This window comes from Ovis aries, chromosome 7, assembly GCF_016772045.2.
Source record: "Ovis aries strain OAR_USU_Benz2616 breed Rambouillet chromosome 7, ARS-UI_Ramb_v3.0, whole genome shotgun sequence".
NCBI classification, from domain to species: Eukaryota; Metazoa; Chordata; class Mammalia; order Artiodactyla; family Bovidae; genus Ovis; species Ovis aries.
Window position 1 is genome coordinate 23,923,134 of NC_056060.1, and position 18,054 is coordinate 23,941,187.

General features: G+C 41.4%; 1 protein-coding gene and 1 gene segment (V, D, J or C); one reads left to right on the plus strand and one right to left on the minus strand.

The window, feature by feature from the left end:
* Positions 1–5,906: 5,906 nt before the first annotated feature.
* LOC121820076 (T cell receptor alpha variable 1-2-like) lies at positions 5,907–7,526 on the minus strand. The segment is given in 2 exon segments: positions 5,907–7,078; positions 7,382–7,526. Coding segments are annotated over 2 exon segments (435 nt in total).
* Positions 7,527–10,515: 2,989 nt separating this feature from the next.
* LOC101113937 (olfactory receptor 10G2) lies at positions 10,516–17,866 on the plus strand. Its single transcript, XM_060418565.1, has 2 exons — positions 10,516–14,899; positions 15,294–17,866. The coding sequence occupies exon 2, from the start codon at positions 15,310–15,312 to the stop codon at positions 16,264–16,266; it is 957 nt and encodes a 318-aa protein (XP_060274548.1). The 5' UTR covers positions 10,516–14,899; positions 15,294–15,309; the 3' UTR covers positions 16,267–17,866.
* Positions 17,867–18,054: the final 188 nt, after the last annotated feature.

The window sequence follows — 18,054 nt, forward strand, 5'->3', positions numbered from 1 at the left end:
TGAAGCCATCTGGACCTGGGCTTTTGTTTGCTGGAAGATTTCTGATTACAGTATCAATTTCCGTGCTTGTGATGGGTCTGTTAAGATTTTCTATTTCTTCCTGGTTCAGTTTTGGAAAATTGTACTTTTCTAAGAATTTGTCCATTTCTTCCACGTTGTCCATTTTATTGGCATACAACTGCTGATAGTAGTCTCTTATGATCCTTTGTATTTCTGTGTTGTCTGTTGTGATCTCTCCATTTTCATTTCTAATTTTATTGATTTGATTTTTCTCTCTTTGCTTCTTGATGAGTCTGGCTAATGGTTTGTCAATTTTATTTATCCTTTCAAAGAACCAGCTTTTGGCTTTGTTGATTTTTGCTATGGTCTCTTTTGTTTCTTTTGCATTTATTTCTGCCCTAATTTTTAAGATTTCTTTCCTTCTACTAACTCTGGGGTTCTCCAACTCTTCCTTTTCTAGTTGCTTTAGTTGTAGAGTTAGGTTATTTATTTGACTTTTTCTTGTTTCTTGAGGTATGCCTGTATTGCTATGAACTTTCCTCTTAGCACTGCTTTTATAGTGTCCCACAGGTTTTGGGTTGTTGTGTTTTCATTTTCATTAGTTTCTATGCATATTTTGATTTCTTTTTGATTTCTTCTGTGATTTGTTGGTTATTCAGAAGTGTGTTGTTCAACCTCCATATGTTAGAATTTTTAATAGTTTTTCTCCTGTAATTGAGATCTAATCTTAATGCATTATGGTCAGAAAAGATGCTTGGAATGATTTCGATTTTTTGAATTTATCAAGTTTAGATTTATGGCCCAGGATGTGGTCTATCCTGGAGAAGGTTCCATGAGCACTTGAAAAAAAGGTGAAATTCGTTGTTTTGGGGTGAAATGTCCTATAGATATCAATTAGGTCTAACTGATCTAATGTATCATTTAAAGTTTGCGTTTCTTTGTTAATTTTCTGTTTGGTTGATCTGTCCATAGGTGTGAGTGGGGTATTAAAGTCTCCCACTATTATTGTGTTATTGTTGATTTCCCTTTCATACTTGTTAGCATTTGTCTTACATATTGCGGTGCTCCTATATTGGGTGCATATATATTTATAATTGTTATATCTTCTTCTTGGATTGTTCCTTTGATCACTATGTAGTGGCCTTCTTTGTCTCTTTTCACAGCCTTTGTTTTAAAGTCTATTTTATCGGATATGAGTATTGCCACTCCTGCTTTCTTTTGGTCTCTATTCGCGTGGTATATCTTTTCCAGCCCTTCACTTTCAGTCTGTATGTGTCCCTTGTTTTGAGGTGGGTCTCTTGTAAGCAGCATATAGAGGGGTCTTGTTTTTGTATCCATTCGGCCAGTCTTTGTCTTTTTGGTTGGGGCGTTCAACCCATTTACGTTTAAGGTAATTATTGATAAGTATGATCCCGTTGCCATTTACTTTATTGTTTTGGGTTCGGGTTTATACACCCTTTCGTGTTTCCTGTCTAGAGGATATCTTTTAGAATTTGTTGGAGAGCTGGTTTGGTGGTGCTGAATTCTCTCAGCTTTTGCTTGTCTGTAAAGCTTTTGATTTCTCCTTCGTATTTGAATGAGATCCTTGCTGGGTACAGTAATCTGGGCTGTAGGTTATTGTCTTTCATCACTTTAAGTATGTCTTGCCATTCCCTCCTGGCCTGAAGAGTTTCTATTGACAGATCAGCTGTTATCCTTATGGGAATCCCCTTGTGTGTTATTTGTTGTTTTTCCCTTGCTGCTTTTAATATTTGTTCTTTGTGTTTGATCTTTGTTAATTTGATTAATATGTGTCTTGGGGTGTTTCGCCTTGGGTTTACCCTATTTGGGACTCTCTGTGTTTCTTGGACTTGGGTGATTATTTCCTTCCCCAGTTTAGGGAAGTTTTCAACTATTATCTCCTCAAGGATTTTCTCATGATCTTTCTTTCTGTCTTCTTCTTCTGGGACTCCTATAATTCGAATGTTGGAGCGTTTCATATTGTCCTGGAGGTCTCTGAGATTGTCCTCGTTTCTTTTAATTCATTTTTCTTGTTTCCTCTCTGATTCATTTATTTCTACCATTCTATCTTCTATTTCACTAATCCTATCTTCTGCCTCCGTTATTCTACTATTTGTTGCCTCCAGAGTGTTTCTGATCTCATTTATTGTGTTATTCATTATATTTTGACTCTTTTTATTTCTTCTAGGTCCTTGTTAAACCTTTCTTGCATCTTCTCAATCCTTGTCTCTAGGCTATTTATCTGTGTTTCCATTTTGATTTCAAGATTTTGGATCATTTTCACTATCAATATTCGGAATTCCTTCTCCGGTAGATTCCCTACTTCTTCCTCTTTTGTTTGGTTTGGTGGGCAACTCTCCTGTTCCTTTACCTGCTGAGTATTCCTCTGTCTCTTCATCTTGGTTATATTGCTGTGTTTGGGGTGGCCTTTTTATATTCTGATAATTTGTGGAGTTCTCTTTATTATGGAGCTTCCTCACTTTGGGTGGGGTTCTATCAGTGGTTTGTCAAGGTTTCCTGGTCAGGGAGGCTTGTGTTGGAGTTTTGGTGGGTGGAGCTGGGTTTCTTCTCTCTGGAGTGCAGTGGAGTGACCCGTAATGGGTTATGAGACATCAAAGGTTTTGGGATAATTTTGAGCTGCCTGTATATTGAGGCTCAGGGGAGTGTTCCTGTGTTGCTGGAGAATTTGCGTGGTATGTCTTGTTTTGGAACTTGTTGGCCCTTGGGTGGAGCTTGGTTTCAGTGTAGGTATGAAGGCATTTGATGAGCTCCTATTGCTTAATGTTCCCTGAATTCAAGAGTTCTCTAATGTTTTCAGGCTTTGGGTTTAAGCTTCCTGCTTCTGGTTTTCAGTTTTATTTTCACAGTAGCCTCTAGACTTCTCCATCTATACAGCACCGATGATAAAACATCTAGGTTACAGATGAAAAGTTTCTCCACCTTGAGGGACACTCAGAGAGGTTCACTGAGTTACAAGGAGAAGAGAAGATGGAGGGGTAGTTAGAGGTAACTGGAATGAGATGCGGTGAGATCAAGAGAGGAGAGAGCAAGCTAGCCAGTAGTCACTTCCTTATGTGCGCTCTATAGTCTGGACCGCTCAGAGGTATTTACAGAGTTATACGGGGAAGAGGAGAGGAGGAAGTAGACAGAGGTGACCAGGAGGATAAGAGAGAGGAATGAGTAGGAGAGAGACAAATCCTGCCAGTAACCAGTTCCTTAGGTGTTCTCTACCGTCTGGAACACACAGAGATTCACAGAGTTGGATAGAGAAGAGATGGGGGAGAAAAGAGACAGAGGCCACCTGGTGGAGAAAAAGGAGAGTCCAGAGGAGGAGAGAGTGGTCAAGCCAGTAATCTCGCGCTCAGGTAAACTTGGGTAGTGAAGTTTGGGTTTTTAAATGTACAAAATTGACAACAAAGATTAAAAATCTGGAGTAGAGGTTGGATTTTCAAAGATACAATATTAAAGAAAAGCAGAAGGAAAAAGGAAGAAAGGAAAAAAAAAGAATTATTAAAAAACAAACAAACAAACAAAAAAAACACCAACAACCATCCAAAGAGTATATATGGTGTTTGCCTTAAAAAAAAAAAAAAAGTCTTTTTTTAAAAAAATAGTAATACTAGGTTATAGAAATAAAAATTAGAGGAGAAATAGAAGACTTAACAATTTAAAAAAGCTCGGAAAAAAAAAGAAAAAAAAAGCAAAAGGCAAAAAAAAAAAAAAAAGAATGATTTTAAAAATATTAAAAAATTAAAAATATATCTGGCTCTTCTCTGATGTCATGAGCCGTGTGGGCTCACTTCCAAGGTGGTTCCCTCTGTTTAACTTCTTCTGTTTGCTGGTTTTTAGGCTCACTAGTTCAGTCACGCTGTGGGGAGGGGGGATGCTGCAAACAAATAGCACTGTCGTGTGTACACAGTATCTCTGCCCCGCTTGACCTGTCCTTTCTCGCGGCGCACAAACCACTCCGGCTCTACGATGCTCAGCCGGGAACCGTCTGGGGCCGGCCCTAGGCTGCGTGCACTTCCCCGGTCCAAGCCGCTCAGGTTCGGCCCTCAGGCAGCCCTCAGAGGCACAAATGCGGCTGGGACTGCGCTTTGTGCCCTTCCCAGGTCCGAGTAGCTCAGGAGTTTGGCGAGCGCAATCACCGCGGCTTGTCACCTTTTCCGCCGCTGCCGCTCAGCTCTCTGGGTGGACCGCTGGCGCACCCCGTGAGGCAGACTGTGACTGTCCAGCACCCCCAGAAGTCTTAGCAAAGGAGCCTGCTTGCAGTTAGGTAAGTAAAGTCTCTCCGGGTCTGCAATTGCCCCTTTCCAGTCCTTACGGCTCTGGCTGCCTGTCCCCGGCGGGGGATGGTCTGCAGCCGGCTTTTTCCGTTCCGTCCTTTGTTCTGTGCTCGGTCCTGGCAGTGTCTTATGTTCGAGCTTTTCGCGTGGTAGCTATCCCACAGTCTGGTTTGCTAGCCCAAGTTAGATGGTTCTGGTTGCGGGTGGGGCGTTCCTGCCCGATTCTTGCAAAGCTCTGCAGCCCGCGCCTCCCGCGCGTCCCTGCCCTGCCCCCACTTCCCAATGGCGGATGCAGGCGTCTGTGCTGCTTTTCCGCTGGGGGAGTTACTGTTGGGCTTGTAATCTCTTGGTTTTAATTATTTATCTATTTTTCCTTCCTGTTATGTTGCCCTCTGTGTTTCCAAGGCTCGCCACAGACTCGGCAGGGAGAGTGTTTCCTGGTGTTTGGAAACCTCTCTTCTTAAAATTCCCTTCCCGGGACGGGCTTCCCTTTCCGGGACGGAGCTCCCTCCCCACCTCCTTTGTCTCCTTTTTCGTCTTTTATATTTTTTCCTACCTGTTTTTGAAGACAATGGTCTGCTTTTCTGGTTGCCTGATGTCCTCTGCCAGCCTACAGAAGTTGTTTTGTGGAGTTTGCTCGGCGTTGAAATGTTCTTTTGAGGAATTTGTGAGGGAGAACGTGATCTTCCCGTCCTATTCCTCCGCCATCTTTCCCTCCCTCTGGAGAAGACTCTTGAGAGACCCTTGGACTGCAAGGAGATCCAACCAGTCCATCCTAAAGGAGATCAGTCCTGGGTGTTTATTGGAAGGGCTGATGCTGAGGCTGAAACTCCAGTACTTTGGCCACCTCGTGTGAAGAGCTAACTCAATGGAAAAGACCATGATGCTGGGAGGGATTGCGGGCAGGAGGAGAAGGGGACGACCGAGGAGGAGATGGTTGGATGGCATCACTGACTCGATGGATGTGAATCTGAGTGAACTCCGGGAGTTGGTGATGGACAGGGAGGACTGGCGTGCTGCAGTTCATGGGGTTGCAAAGAGTCGGACACAACTGAGCGACTGAACTGAACTGAACTTTTGATATCTGAATAACCTACAATTTGAACTTCTAAGCTCTGATCAATTTTATCTCGTGTAGGGACAAAGACACAAAAATAATCATTTATTTTCTAAACCTAGCTGACAGTAAGCTGTAACATTTAACAAAGCTTTGAAAATTTAAAAGTAGGAAAGGAAAATCTTTAAACTGACTACAGATTTTTACTGTTCTTCATACCCACTGACAATGCCATACCATAGTCACCCCCTAACTGGCTCCTTCCTCACCCTGAATTATATACCATTTAGCTTATGCTAGCTCTTCTTTCTCATCTCCTATAGATACTCAAGTCCATGTTCTTCAAGTTCAAAGCCCTGAACCTCATTTCCAGGCTGTCTTATAACCTCCCAAAATACATTAAGATCACATTAACTTCTCAGGGACATACACATAAAGATAGCTGTACAAAGCTCATCAGAATACTTAACATCTCATTTTGAAGCATTTGCATTTGGACTTCTAAAGTTTGGGGTCTCTCCAGAGAGAATGAGTATCACCCAGTGATCTCTTCAGAAGAGAGAACCTTCCCCATTTACAAACTCCATCTTTCATCCATCAGTCCACAATATGCAAATAGTTGTCAGGATTTCAACTTCTACAAACCAAGGATAGATAAATACTGAGATCCAGTCCCAGAACTCTGGCCTCGTGAGACTTAGTGAAAGTTTAAGACTAGAAGTTAAATAACTAACACTTATACAGAGCTCACTATTGCCAGCACTGTTCTGTTCTATGTGTGTGTATAACTCACAACCACTCATTTGGCAGGTACTATTATTTTTGTTCTATAAATGGATCAGTCAGTTCAGTTCAGTCATTGAGTCATGTCCAACTCTTTGAGACCCCAGGGATTGCAGCACACCAGGCTTCCCTGTCCATCACCAACAGCTGGAGCCTGCTCAAACTCATGTCCATCAAGTCGGTGATACTATTCAATGATCTTATCCTCTGTCGTCCCCTTCTCCTCCTGCCTTCAACCTTTCCCAGCATCGGAGTCTTTTTCAATGAGTCAGTTCTTCATACCAGGTGGCCAAAGTATTTGAGCTTCAGCTTCAGCACCAGTCCTTCCAATGAATATTCAGGACTGATTTCCTTTAGGATAGACTGTTTTGATTTCTTTGCAGTCCAAGAGACTCTCAAGCGTCTTCTCCAACATCACAATTCAAAAGCATCAATTCTTTGCACTCAGCTTTCTTTATGGATAAAACTGGATAAACTGAATTAAAGAAAAGTAAATTGACTGGCTCAAGACTACCCAGATGGAAAGCAGCAAATTCAAATCTAGGTAGTCTGGTTGCAAAGTTCCCTGCTCTCAACTTATAGCAAGCATACACTCAGAAAATATAACTTCTCCCTGGTGTGTTTGCCTCTGAATTTTGGAGCAGCTGAAAAGACCTCACAGTCACCGTGTCTATCACAGCACAGAGGTAAGAGGCAAAGTCTTTCATGTGGAGTTCCTTCAGAAGGAGGTAACTGTGTGCATCAGAGCGTCTAAGGAATGAAGAAAAATGACCTCTCGTCTCCAAACCATCCAAAACATTGTAAGAGAGAAACACAGGTGCTCCACCATCATGTTGCTGGTACCAGAACAGTCCATTGAACCCAGATGTCTGGTAGGTGCAGTTGACCTGGGCAGAGGCTCCTTCCATAGCCGTCAACTCAGTGGGCTGCTCAACGCCTTTTCCTGCAGAGCCTATGAGAAGATGCATGACCATTATCAAGGTAGCACTCCAGGAAACCACATCATTATTAAAGAGGATAGTTCTCACATGGTCACAAAAAAACACTGCCTTTGATGGAGGAGTTCCTTAGGTAGAAATAAATGCTGGTAGAAAGACATGGGACAAGGATGAGGATGGGGATGAGGACAATTAGCACCACTAATATGTTTGGGGAAAGACTCTTTCATTACAAAAGTTAGGAGTTGCCATCATTTATCTGGAAGAAAATTATTCTGAAAGTTCCTGGTAATGTTTGCTAATAATTTGAGACTTACCTCTCACTGTCAGGGAAACACAAAGAAGGAAAAAATTCCACATCTGCTGCAGGACACCACAAACCAGGCACTGCATCCTCCGCACCTGTGCCCCTGGAGCCAAAAGAAGGTGGGTTCCCTCCCTGTGGTTGAGGGAGGAAATCTCAATCTGGATGCAAAACCCAGAAGACAACGCAGCGGGTGGAGCTTTCTTGAAGGACTGAGCTTCCGTGGGAGCACTTTCAGGAGTGTCTTCACGTGAACTTTTTCTACTGATGAATCCACAGGTATTAATCCATGTGATTTTGTGAATATCAAACAATAAAATTGTGTATAAAGAACAGAGATGGCAAATAGGAAGAAAAGCAAAGGCAGAAGTGGTCAATTTGACAATACTGAGAATTCGTCTTTCTGAAGGCAAGAGAAAATAGAAACAGGAGTGAGATTAGAGGCAGGTTATGCACACAGTGTGTGCGTGTGTGTGTGTGTGCGTGTGTGTGTGGTGCTGATGGTGGTGGTGTTTGTGACAATACAGAAGAGATGGACATGTTTTTCTACCATCTAAATTTATCTCCCAACAAAGAGGCAAAGAGATATTTTTTAAAGATCTAAAGAAATATAAGATATTTATCTGTACATATGTATGAATAAAGAAGAAGAGATGGAAAAACAAAGGAAACTATTCACTTTAGTTACTTCAGAAAGTTGGGATTAAAAGGAAATGGTGAGAATATTAACCTGTTCTCATACCCTTCTGTTTGACTGGTAATTTTTATGTAATAAAGTGAGAACTTGAAAGAAATCGAGAGAAAAGGAGAAAGAGAAGAAGGCTAGAAGGGAAAGGAAGGAAGGGACCAAGGGAGGAAAGGATGGAGGAAAGGATGGAGGGAAGGAAGGAAGAAAAGAGGCAAGGAGGAGGGAGACAAGGAGAGGGAAAGCTATATTTCAAACTACTTCCCAATTGTCACAAAAGGAAATTATCTCTTCAATACATAGTTTTCCCAAGCTAATGTACCCCAAGTTAATATAAAAATAATACAGTATCTTTGCTAAAGAAATGTATACCTCTCATAAGCCCTCTGGATTTATTTCCATTTACTCCATGCAGCAGTAGCAGCAGCAGCAGAAGCAGCACTTGGTTTTAATAAAAAAGGCAACACTGTCATCTTGTGGCCAGATGTAGCACTGCACCTTTGATAACTTAAAATTTAAATGAATCTTAGAAATCATCCTGTCTTTGTCCAGCCTTGTTGTTTTACAGTGGAGGCTCCTGAATCTTATATCACACTCCAAGCTTCATTTCTTCATTTCTAGCCAGTTTCCTAACATTAAGGTGAAGTCACTCAGTCGTGTCCGACTCTGTGGCCCCATGGACTGTAGCCTACCAGGCTCCTCCGTCTATGGGATTCTCCAGGCAAGAATACTGGAGTGGGTTGCCATTTCCTTCTCCAGGGGATCTTCCCGACCCAGGGATTGAACCCAAGTCTCCTGCGTTGGAGGCAGACGCTTTAACCTCTGAGCCACCAGGGAAGCCCATTACGCAGATTAAAATTCAGTTCAGTTCAGTTCAGTTGCTCAGTTGTGTCCGACTCTGCAACCCCATGGACTGCAGTACGCCAGGCTTTCCTGTCCATTACCAACACCCAGAGCTTCTCAGACTCGTGTCCATCGAGTCAGTGATGCCATCCAGCCATCTCATCCGCTGTCATCCTCTTATCCTGCCCTCAGTCTTTCCCAGCATCAGGGTCTTTTCCAGTGGGTCAGTTCGTATCAGGTGGCCAAAGTATTAGAGCTTCAGCGTCAACATCAGTCCTTCCAATGAATATTCAGGGTTGATTTCCTTCAAGATTGACTGGTTTGACCTCCTTGCAGCCTAAGGGACTCTTTTGTAAAATAAATAAATGAACATCCAAAGCCACTTACACTGGCATATGCTGCCTAGCCCTGCACATGCATGTGAGAGTCAGTTTGAGGCCAAATCAAGCCCTGGTAACTTTAAATTTGAGGTTCACATTTGAAAGCAATGCTTTTTTCTGCCCAAAGCATTTAATATGTGTAACAGTTTCTCCTACTCATTCATTCATTCAAAAGTATTTATTGAGAACTTACTATATGTCAGGCAATGTGTGTGTGTTGGGGATTCCTTGATGAGCAAAACTCCCCCCTCTCATGGAGTCTATGTTCTAATGAGTGGAGACAATAAACAAGTAAAAGAGTAAATTATAATTTGTCATATGATGCTAAGTGGAGGGGGAGAGTGAGAGAGTCAAGAGACCCTCAATGATCAGGTCACATGTGAAGAGAAACCAGAAGAAATGATGGAGGATCCCTGATGGGTATATGGGGAAAGAAAGTGATCAGCTGAGAGATCATAACACCTCTAAGAAACTGGAAATCATCCAACACTATACTGGCAAGTTAATCCCCCACAGTCCTATTTCTGGAGGTCTAAGAGAAACATTTCCTGCTCTCTTCCCTCAAAACAAAATAATGAGGATTTGGGGAGGGACAATCTCATTAGGGAAACACGTTAGAGTAGTAAATTCCTCTGAGGTTAGAATATTTCTTCAAATCTCTTGACAGTTTTTTTCCCCCTTTTGTTCAGAGTGAGAGAGGCAACAGCTGATGAAAAGCAATGTAAAATATGACTCAAGAGATATAGAAGTCACACTCATCAAAGAGCCCTGAAAGGCAGATGCTCTCAAAGATTATAAATATTTATTTGCCAGGCAAAACTCCTGAAAGAATCCTAAAGGTTCCCAACACGTATATGGGAGCCCTTTACAACAGGCTAGCCTGATTCTCTGAAGGACATCTCTCCATGTGCTGGACCATTCAACTCAAGGCCAGCCTTCTGCATGATTTTGCAGCTCTGTACATGTGAGTTTACAAGGATGGGAAAGCAATCCTGAAACCAGCTCCTTTCAGAATAAGGCCACACACTAACTATGGAAGCTTCAGACATTCTATTGTTTTTCCAAAAATGTTAATCAGTCTCTTTTCCCCATCTTCTTCCTCAACCCTTTCTCAAACTACTAGTATTAAGTTCATTCTTTCCAAACTTAGGGAATTTCTTTTTGGGGTTGAGAAGCGGTTCAAAAGAAAATGCTATTTTATTTTCATTTTTCTCTCTTTCTCTCATCTCTCATCTGCATCTTTCTATCTCCCTCTCTGGCAGTCACAAAGAACAAAGCTGGGCAGTGATAAAGTAATAGATTTTGTGAAGAAAATTCTTTGGTAATTTCGCAAACATAAATAGGCAAGATTCTTAGTCTTTCCTTTCTCCAGTGAAGAGGATACAAAGTAGCATTCTATAAGCAAGCTCATTCTTTTTAACCTTCCCAGGTGGTGCTAATAGTAAAGAAACCCCCTTTCAGTGCAGTAGACACAGGTTTGATCCCTGGGCCGGGAAGATCCTGGAGAGGGGGGCAGGGCAAACCACTCCAGTATTCTTGCCTGGAGAATCCCATGGACAGAGGAGCCTGATGGGCTACAGTCCACAGAGTTACAAAGAGTAGGACATGATTGAAGCTACTTAGCACGTAAGCACACACAGGACAAGAGCCTCTTCTTCTGAAAAGAGATAAAATATGTCTAGGCCACCCCATACTCTATCCATTTCCCCTCGTGTGCTCGGTCGCTCAGTCTTGTCCAACTCTTTAGGACCCTATGGACTGTAGCCCGCCAGGCTCCTCTGTCCATGGGATTCTCCCTGCAGGAATACTGGAGAGGGTTGCCGTTTCCTGCTCTGATCCATTTTCCCTACTCTGCCCTAGCTCTACCAGGATGTTTAGTTACTGAATGGATAACGAAGGAAAGAGAATATACTCTCCAGAAACAGTTTTGGGGTGGGCCTTGTCCTAGGGGTAAATACAGAAGTCCTCTGATCCCAGTGTGTCTAACACAACACTAGACCAGTCTTCATTCCTCCTCTTCAGGATTTTATAATTGTTCCCAATAGCCCAGCTTCCAAAATTTAGCTGTAGAAATTCAAAGTCTCAAACAGTTTAATGGAAGGTTGCTCTCCTTCTAAGTCTTCTAAATGGGAAGGTTACTGAAAGAGATATGCTCACAACAAACTGGCCTGATTTGGGGATGGGTAGCAGAGAAGGAAGAAGGCAATGGCAACCCACTCCAGTACTCTTGCCTGGAAAATCCCATGGACGGAGGAACCTGGGTGGCTGCAGTCCATGGGGTCACACAGAGTCAGACACAACTGAAGTGCCTTAGCAGTGGAGAAGGAAATGGCACCCCACTCCAGCATTCTTGTCTGGAAAATCCCATGGACAGAGGAGCCTGGTGAGCTGCAGTCCATGGGGTCACCAGGAGTCGGACACGACTGAGTGACTTCACTTTCACTTTTCACTTTCATGCATTGGAGAAGGAAATGGCAACCCACTCCAGTGTTCTTGCCTGGAGAATCCCAGGGACGGGGGAGCCTGGTGGGCTGCCGTCTATGGGGTCACACAGAGTCGGACACGACTGAAGTGACTTAGCAGCAGCAGCAGCAGTGGAGGGATGGGAGGCTCAGAAAGCAGCCCAGCCCAAGATCCTGTGGGTCCACAGAGCTCTCTAGAAGGTGCCCTTGTTCCCCCCCAACCTGGTCCTTATCTTTTCAGTATCTCTTTTTCACTAACACTCCCCACAGCCTTTCCCTAGAGTTTCTAGGATAATTGATTTTCAAGTGTGTATTTTTTATTCTTTAATATCACTGGGCCCTTATTTTCAGGTGTTTTTTAATACTGAATTTTAACATTTTGCTATTTTTATATGCTTTATATTTCATTTCTGACCATTTCACCACATGATTTTAGCAACATCAAAACGTCTAAAACTTGGGAAATTTTTAGTTTGTTACCTGACTGGCTACACTAAAATTGTTTTTAATTTTTTTTAATTCTTTAAGTCTGTTTATTCCTTTACTTTAAATATACTAAGTTTCCATAGCTAAAGAACAGGAGCAGACCTAAAACAAAAAGACACATGAAGCTGCAGAAGAGAGACCGGGGAGGGGTGGGGCGGTGGGGACAGACTGTTTCTCTCATCAAGAGATTTAATCCTTCATCAAACACATTACCTGTTTCTTCCAAATCCACCTCCTGGAAATCTACTCTGCCCATCTCTCTAAATCACAAATTGCCCTCCTATGCAGCCCCTGAACACACCATACCCTAAGTCAAAGCTGCCATCCTCTCCCGGAACATAGAGGTAAAGGAAGCTTTCATCCAACAGGGCATCTAGGAGAGGCAGAACCAGATTTATGCACAACAAATGGGAAAAATCAGACTGGAAAAGCGGATAAATTAGGGAGAATGTTTTTAATTATGCATAAATACACATTATGGAAATCCTCCAAACACTTCTCCCAGTGCTACAGTTCTGTCTGATTTGATATACAATTGATTTTCATAAAGCATTTCAGGAACGTATTGCTTGCCTAAATGAAGGAACACTGGTATTACACATATATATTGACAAAAATAAAAATTGCCTTGGCTCATTATTTGCATTTTAAACATAATCTTAATCCAACTCTTTCTATCCCTTCACTGTATTCTAGCTGAATAGTCTTCCGATTTGTTGTCAAATCGAAGTGTATTCCTGAAACTCAGGCAGTAAAAGCCTGGTGTTTCTTCTTTCTTTGCAAGCAGAGGGTATGCTTAATATTTTCTATGACTTCTGAAGAACCAGGTTTATTATGTATCATTATTACTATTAATAGCTTTTAAAAGTTAAATTATGAATTATGTTACTTTATAAAATAACCACAATAAAATATCTTGATGGCTTTTCTGATGGAGAGTAAATGGTTAAATCTACTAATACTCCCACATAATTTATAATTAATCTCTATTATATTAATTGCTTCTTGAAAATAGACATTTAAGTATCAAAGTTACTTTGTTGCAAAATGACAGATGATAGCACTCAAACCCTAGTAGGGGGAAAAAAATCTCTTTCAAATAGAATATTTGACAAAATGAATGAAACAGACATATGTCATTGCTCTGTTTTTTCTTATCCTGTGGATTAGGTACTTCAAATTCTTTTCAGGTCTTTAGAGAGCGTTATTGTATGGTAAACTGCAACATATAATAGACCCATGAACAACACAGTTTTGAGCTATGCAGATTCACTTATAACTGGATTTTTTTCAATATAGTACCTGTATTTTCAATTTACAGAGATTTAAATTAATTTAGAGGGAAAGTCATGAAAAATGTGTTCCATTAGAGATCACATGTGGAATCGAAAGGTCCAGTCCTGACTCTATCCAAAATGTTTATGCTTCCCACCTCTTGGTAACACACTTATCAATTTCTTTGTGGGGTTTGGGGGGTTGTTTTTTTAATTGAAGTACAGTTGATTTACAATGTTATATTTAATTTTGCTGTACAGCAAAATGATTCAGTTATACATACATATATATACATTCTTTTTTAATATCTTTTTCCATTATGATTTATCACAGGCTATTAATCAGTTTGTTTGTGAGGCAGAGATAGCAATACTCAATTTTTAACTGCACAGAGGTCAGTGCCTCTACCCCTCATGTTGTTCAAAAGTCAACAGTATATCTAGTCCAAGATCTAGCTATAATTCTCTATATATGTACAAACTGAAGATTAAGTTCTGAGCTAATCAAAGCTTGTACAGTAAGAATTCCTCTGAAACACTTTACCAGAAAATGCAATCCCAAACCAATGAACCACATAAATCAACCAATAAATCTAAATTATATCCTGGAGCAATGAAAAATGTGAAAGGTCTTTGACATTTTTCATAACAAAACTAAACCCATAATGCATCAGAATGAGATGGTCCCTTGCCAGCCAGGGGTGGGCCCATGAGTCAGAGAAAGAAGCACTGCGTCATATCAGTAGGATTTGGCAACATTTATTCAATCACTTTCCCAGGTAGCTTAAATGGTAAAGAATCTGCCAGCAATGCAGGAGATCTGGGTTCTATCCCTGGGTCGGTAAGATCTCCTGGAGAAGAGCATGGCAACCTACTCTAGTATTCTTGCCTGGAGATTGCCATGGATAGAGGAGCCTGATGGGCTACAGTCCACGGGGTCGCAAAGAGTCAGACACGACTGAGTGACTTTCTTTCACTTCCATTCAATCAGCTATTCAGAAAATAATTATCACTTCTACTGTACTAGAGAGGATGACTAATGGAAGAGACATTAGACAACATAGGCAACAGCAATATAATGTGATACGTGTTCTGAAAGAGTAAGCATGGTCTTTGGGAAACAAGAAAGTCCTTTTGAAGATGAGGCCCTCCAAATACAGTCCTGAAACAAAAGTGGGCATTATGTGGGTGAAGGGGGCAGAGAGGCAGTGGGTGCACATGTTCCAGGCTGGAGCACTGAACTGAGAGAGCGCTGAGGAAGTCCGTGCATCCGAACGTCAGGAAGGAATTGCAGTGGGTATGATGGAGTGACAAACAAGGACCGGAAAATGAATATTTTTGCAAGCTATGGTGAGGAGGTGAGATTTCAGCTGAGGACAAAGAGGGGCCATGCCAATAATGGTAAGTGGAGGAGCAAGTAGATGTGCTCATTCTGGGATATGCATTCCACACTCCTCTGTCTCAGCCTTAGCTCCTCTTTGGTGAACATATTTTTTGCTTGGAGTTAATGATACTGCCTATCATTCACACGTTCTCCTCTTCCTTGATCTGCCAAATTATTCTTCTCAGTAGATAAGAGTTTCCATTCACCTAGAATACTAACCAGCCTGGGGGTGATTTATATTATCAAGTAAACCAAAATGACTAATGACAATGCCGCCTCTCCTTTTAGAAAAAATATTTAATAGTATTCAGTTTATCTCATAACTCTCTGGCATTAATCATCAGGAAGAAGCATTCTCCCATCGCATTTCTGTGTTGTATTTCCCTTGCCTGACTTCATCATTCATCTTAGCAGACTACAGAAGAACATGGGAAAGACCAGCAACACATCCCTGGACTCTGTGGTCACAGATTTCATTCTCCTGGGCTTATCTCACCCCCCGAGGCTGAGGATTCTTCTCTTCTTGGTCTTCTTCATCATTTACATCCTGACTCAGCTGGGCAACCTCCTCATTTTGCTCACTGTGTGGGCTGACCCAAAGCTCCACACTCGCCCCATGTACATCCTCCTGGGCGTGCTCTCATTCCTGGACATGTGGCTCTCCTCCGTCATCGTTCCTCGAATTATTCTAAACTTTACTCCCGCCAGCAAGAGAATCCCGTTTGGGGGCTGTGTGGCTCAACTGTATTTCTTTCATTTCCTGGGCAGCACTCAGTGCTTCCTCTACACCTTGATGGCCTATGACAGGTACCTGGCAATATGCCAGCCCCTGCACTACCCCATGCTCATGAATGGGAGGTTATGCACCATCCTTGTGGCTGGAGCTTGGGTGGCTGGCTCCATTCATGGGTCCATCCAGGCCACCCTGACATTCCGCCTGCCCTACTGTGGGCCCAACCAGGTGGATTACTTTATCTGTGACATCCCTGCAGTATTGAGACTGGCCTGTGCAGACACAACTGTCAACGAGCGTGTGACTTTTGTGGACATCGGGGTAGTGGCTGCCAGTTGCTTCATGTTAATCCTGCTCTCCTATGCCAACATAGTCCACGCCATCCTGCAGATACACACTGCTGATGGGCGGCGCCGAGCCTTCTCCACCTGCGGCTCCCATCTAACCGTGGTCACAGTCTACTATGTCCCCTGTACTTTCATCTACCTTCGGGCTGGTTCCAAGAGTCCCCTGGATGGGGCAGTGGCTGTGTTTTACACTGTTGTCACCCCATTTCTGAACCCCCTCATCTACACACTGAGGAACCAGGAAGTGAAGTCTGCTCTGAAAAGACTAGCCTCAGGTAGAGGGGCTGGGAGTGAAAATAAGTAACTAGAGGCTCAGGGACTACCTACATCACCATTAATACCTTTCTTTTCAGAAGTTGCTGCATATGGCAGATGTTCAAAAGCTGTTCATGATCTAAACTGTACTGAATTTAATTCTCTTTAGAAGAAACTTCTGAATTCTTTGGATTCATAATCTTTTCATTTCATTAAACTCGGCCAAATTGGTTTTACGTTATTTGTTTGGCAATAAATGGATACACTCCTTCTACCACCTTTTGATTACCTTGTGAGACAAGAAAATGTCTTTCAAAGGTTGAATAAGATGCCAACTTCTTTGAGGTAAATTATGTCAGAAAATGTGAAAGGGAAAAAATAAGACATAATGCTATCATAGCCCCTTTTTCATCCTCTTTGCCCCTAAACCTAGACTTCTATAAATTCTGTATTTCTTTGCTTATTCGTGGCATTAACATTCCCAAGCACTTCAACTCAGAAATACTGGATCATCTATATTTCCTTCCTGTCCCTTACTCTCCCCATATGCTAAGACATCAAATTCTGTCCATCTTTAGGAAGTCTCTCTTAATACCTAACTAGTCACATGTATATATGTATAACTTCTTTAAAGTGTAGGCACATATAGTATGAACTTCAAAATTAGGGATTGCAATGGGAAAGTGGAGCAAGAGGATTTTATTTCTTGTACATCTCTGTGCTACTCAGCGTTAAAATGAGCAAGTTTTGTTATTAAATTTAAAAGAAACTAAAAGCAAATGAGACTTGAAAGAAGAGAGACATAAGAAGAAAGAGATGGAAAAAAGAGGAAGGAAGAAAAGAACAGAAGGAAAAAGAGTAAAAAAGGAAAGCCTCAAACATATCTTAAACTGTATATTAAGACACTCCAAAAAAGAATTTCCTATGATCTCTGATATATATATGTTTTAATACCCACCAGTCTCTGATTAATACAATTTACTATCAAAGGCAGCTACAATAAAAAAAGACCATGACAAGTGTTGTCTAGCTGTGGAGAAATTTGGCAATATAAAATGCTACAGCCATTAAAAATCAACTTGGCAATTGTTCAAAATGTTAAACATAGAATTTCCATATTCTACTCCTAGGTATATTGCAAAAGAAATGAAACCATATGCTTACAAACACAAAAGAAAAACTTGTATATGAGTGTTCATAACAGCACTAAAACAGCCTAAATATGTAACCAAATAAAATGTCCCTCAACTAATAAAAAGATAAACAAAATGTGATATAGCTATAAAGTGGAATAGCAATCAGCCAGAAAGAGGAATGGAGTTCCGATATATGCAACTACACGGATGAAACTTGAAAATGCTATGCCAAGTCACAGTGACAAGACACAAAAGGCCACATATTACATGATTTCACTTATATGAAACGTTCAGAATAGGCAAATCCATAGAAATAGAGGGTAGATTCGTGTTCACCAGTAGTGGAGTGGAGGAGGGTTTGGGACAAATGAAGTCAATCAAGAGTTAGACAGGAGTGATCAATCCACGACTTTGTAAATATGCCAAGAACAACCAAATTGTACAGATTGAAAAGGTGAGCTCTACAACATTTGTATTAACTTCAATAAAGCTATTATTTTTAACTTGTTTAAATCAATGTTGATACATATTGGAGAATTCACTATAGTTGAAATCAATACATTTTGGAAAAAAAAAAACTATTTATTGAGCTCTGCTGTGAACACAGTCCTGTTTTGGAACCTGTTGTCTGACTGGGATTTTGAATCTTTATTGCTCATTTTTGGCATGCAAAGTCAGCATCATCTCCCCTCATGGAAGGC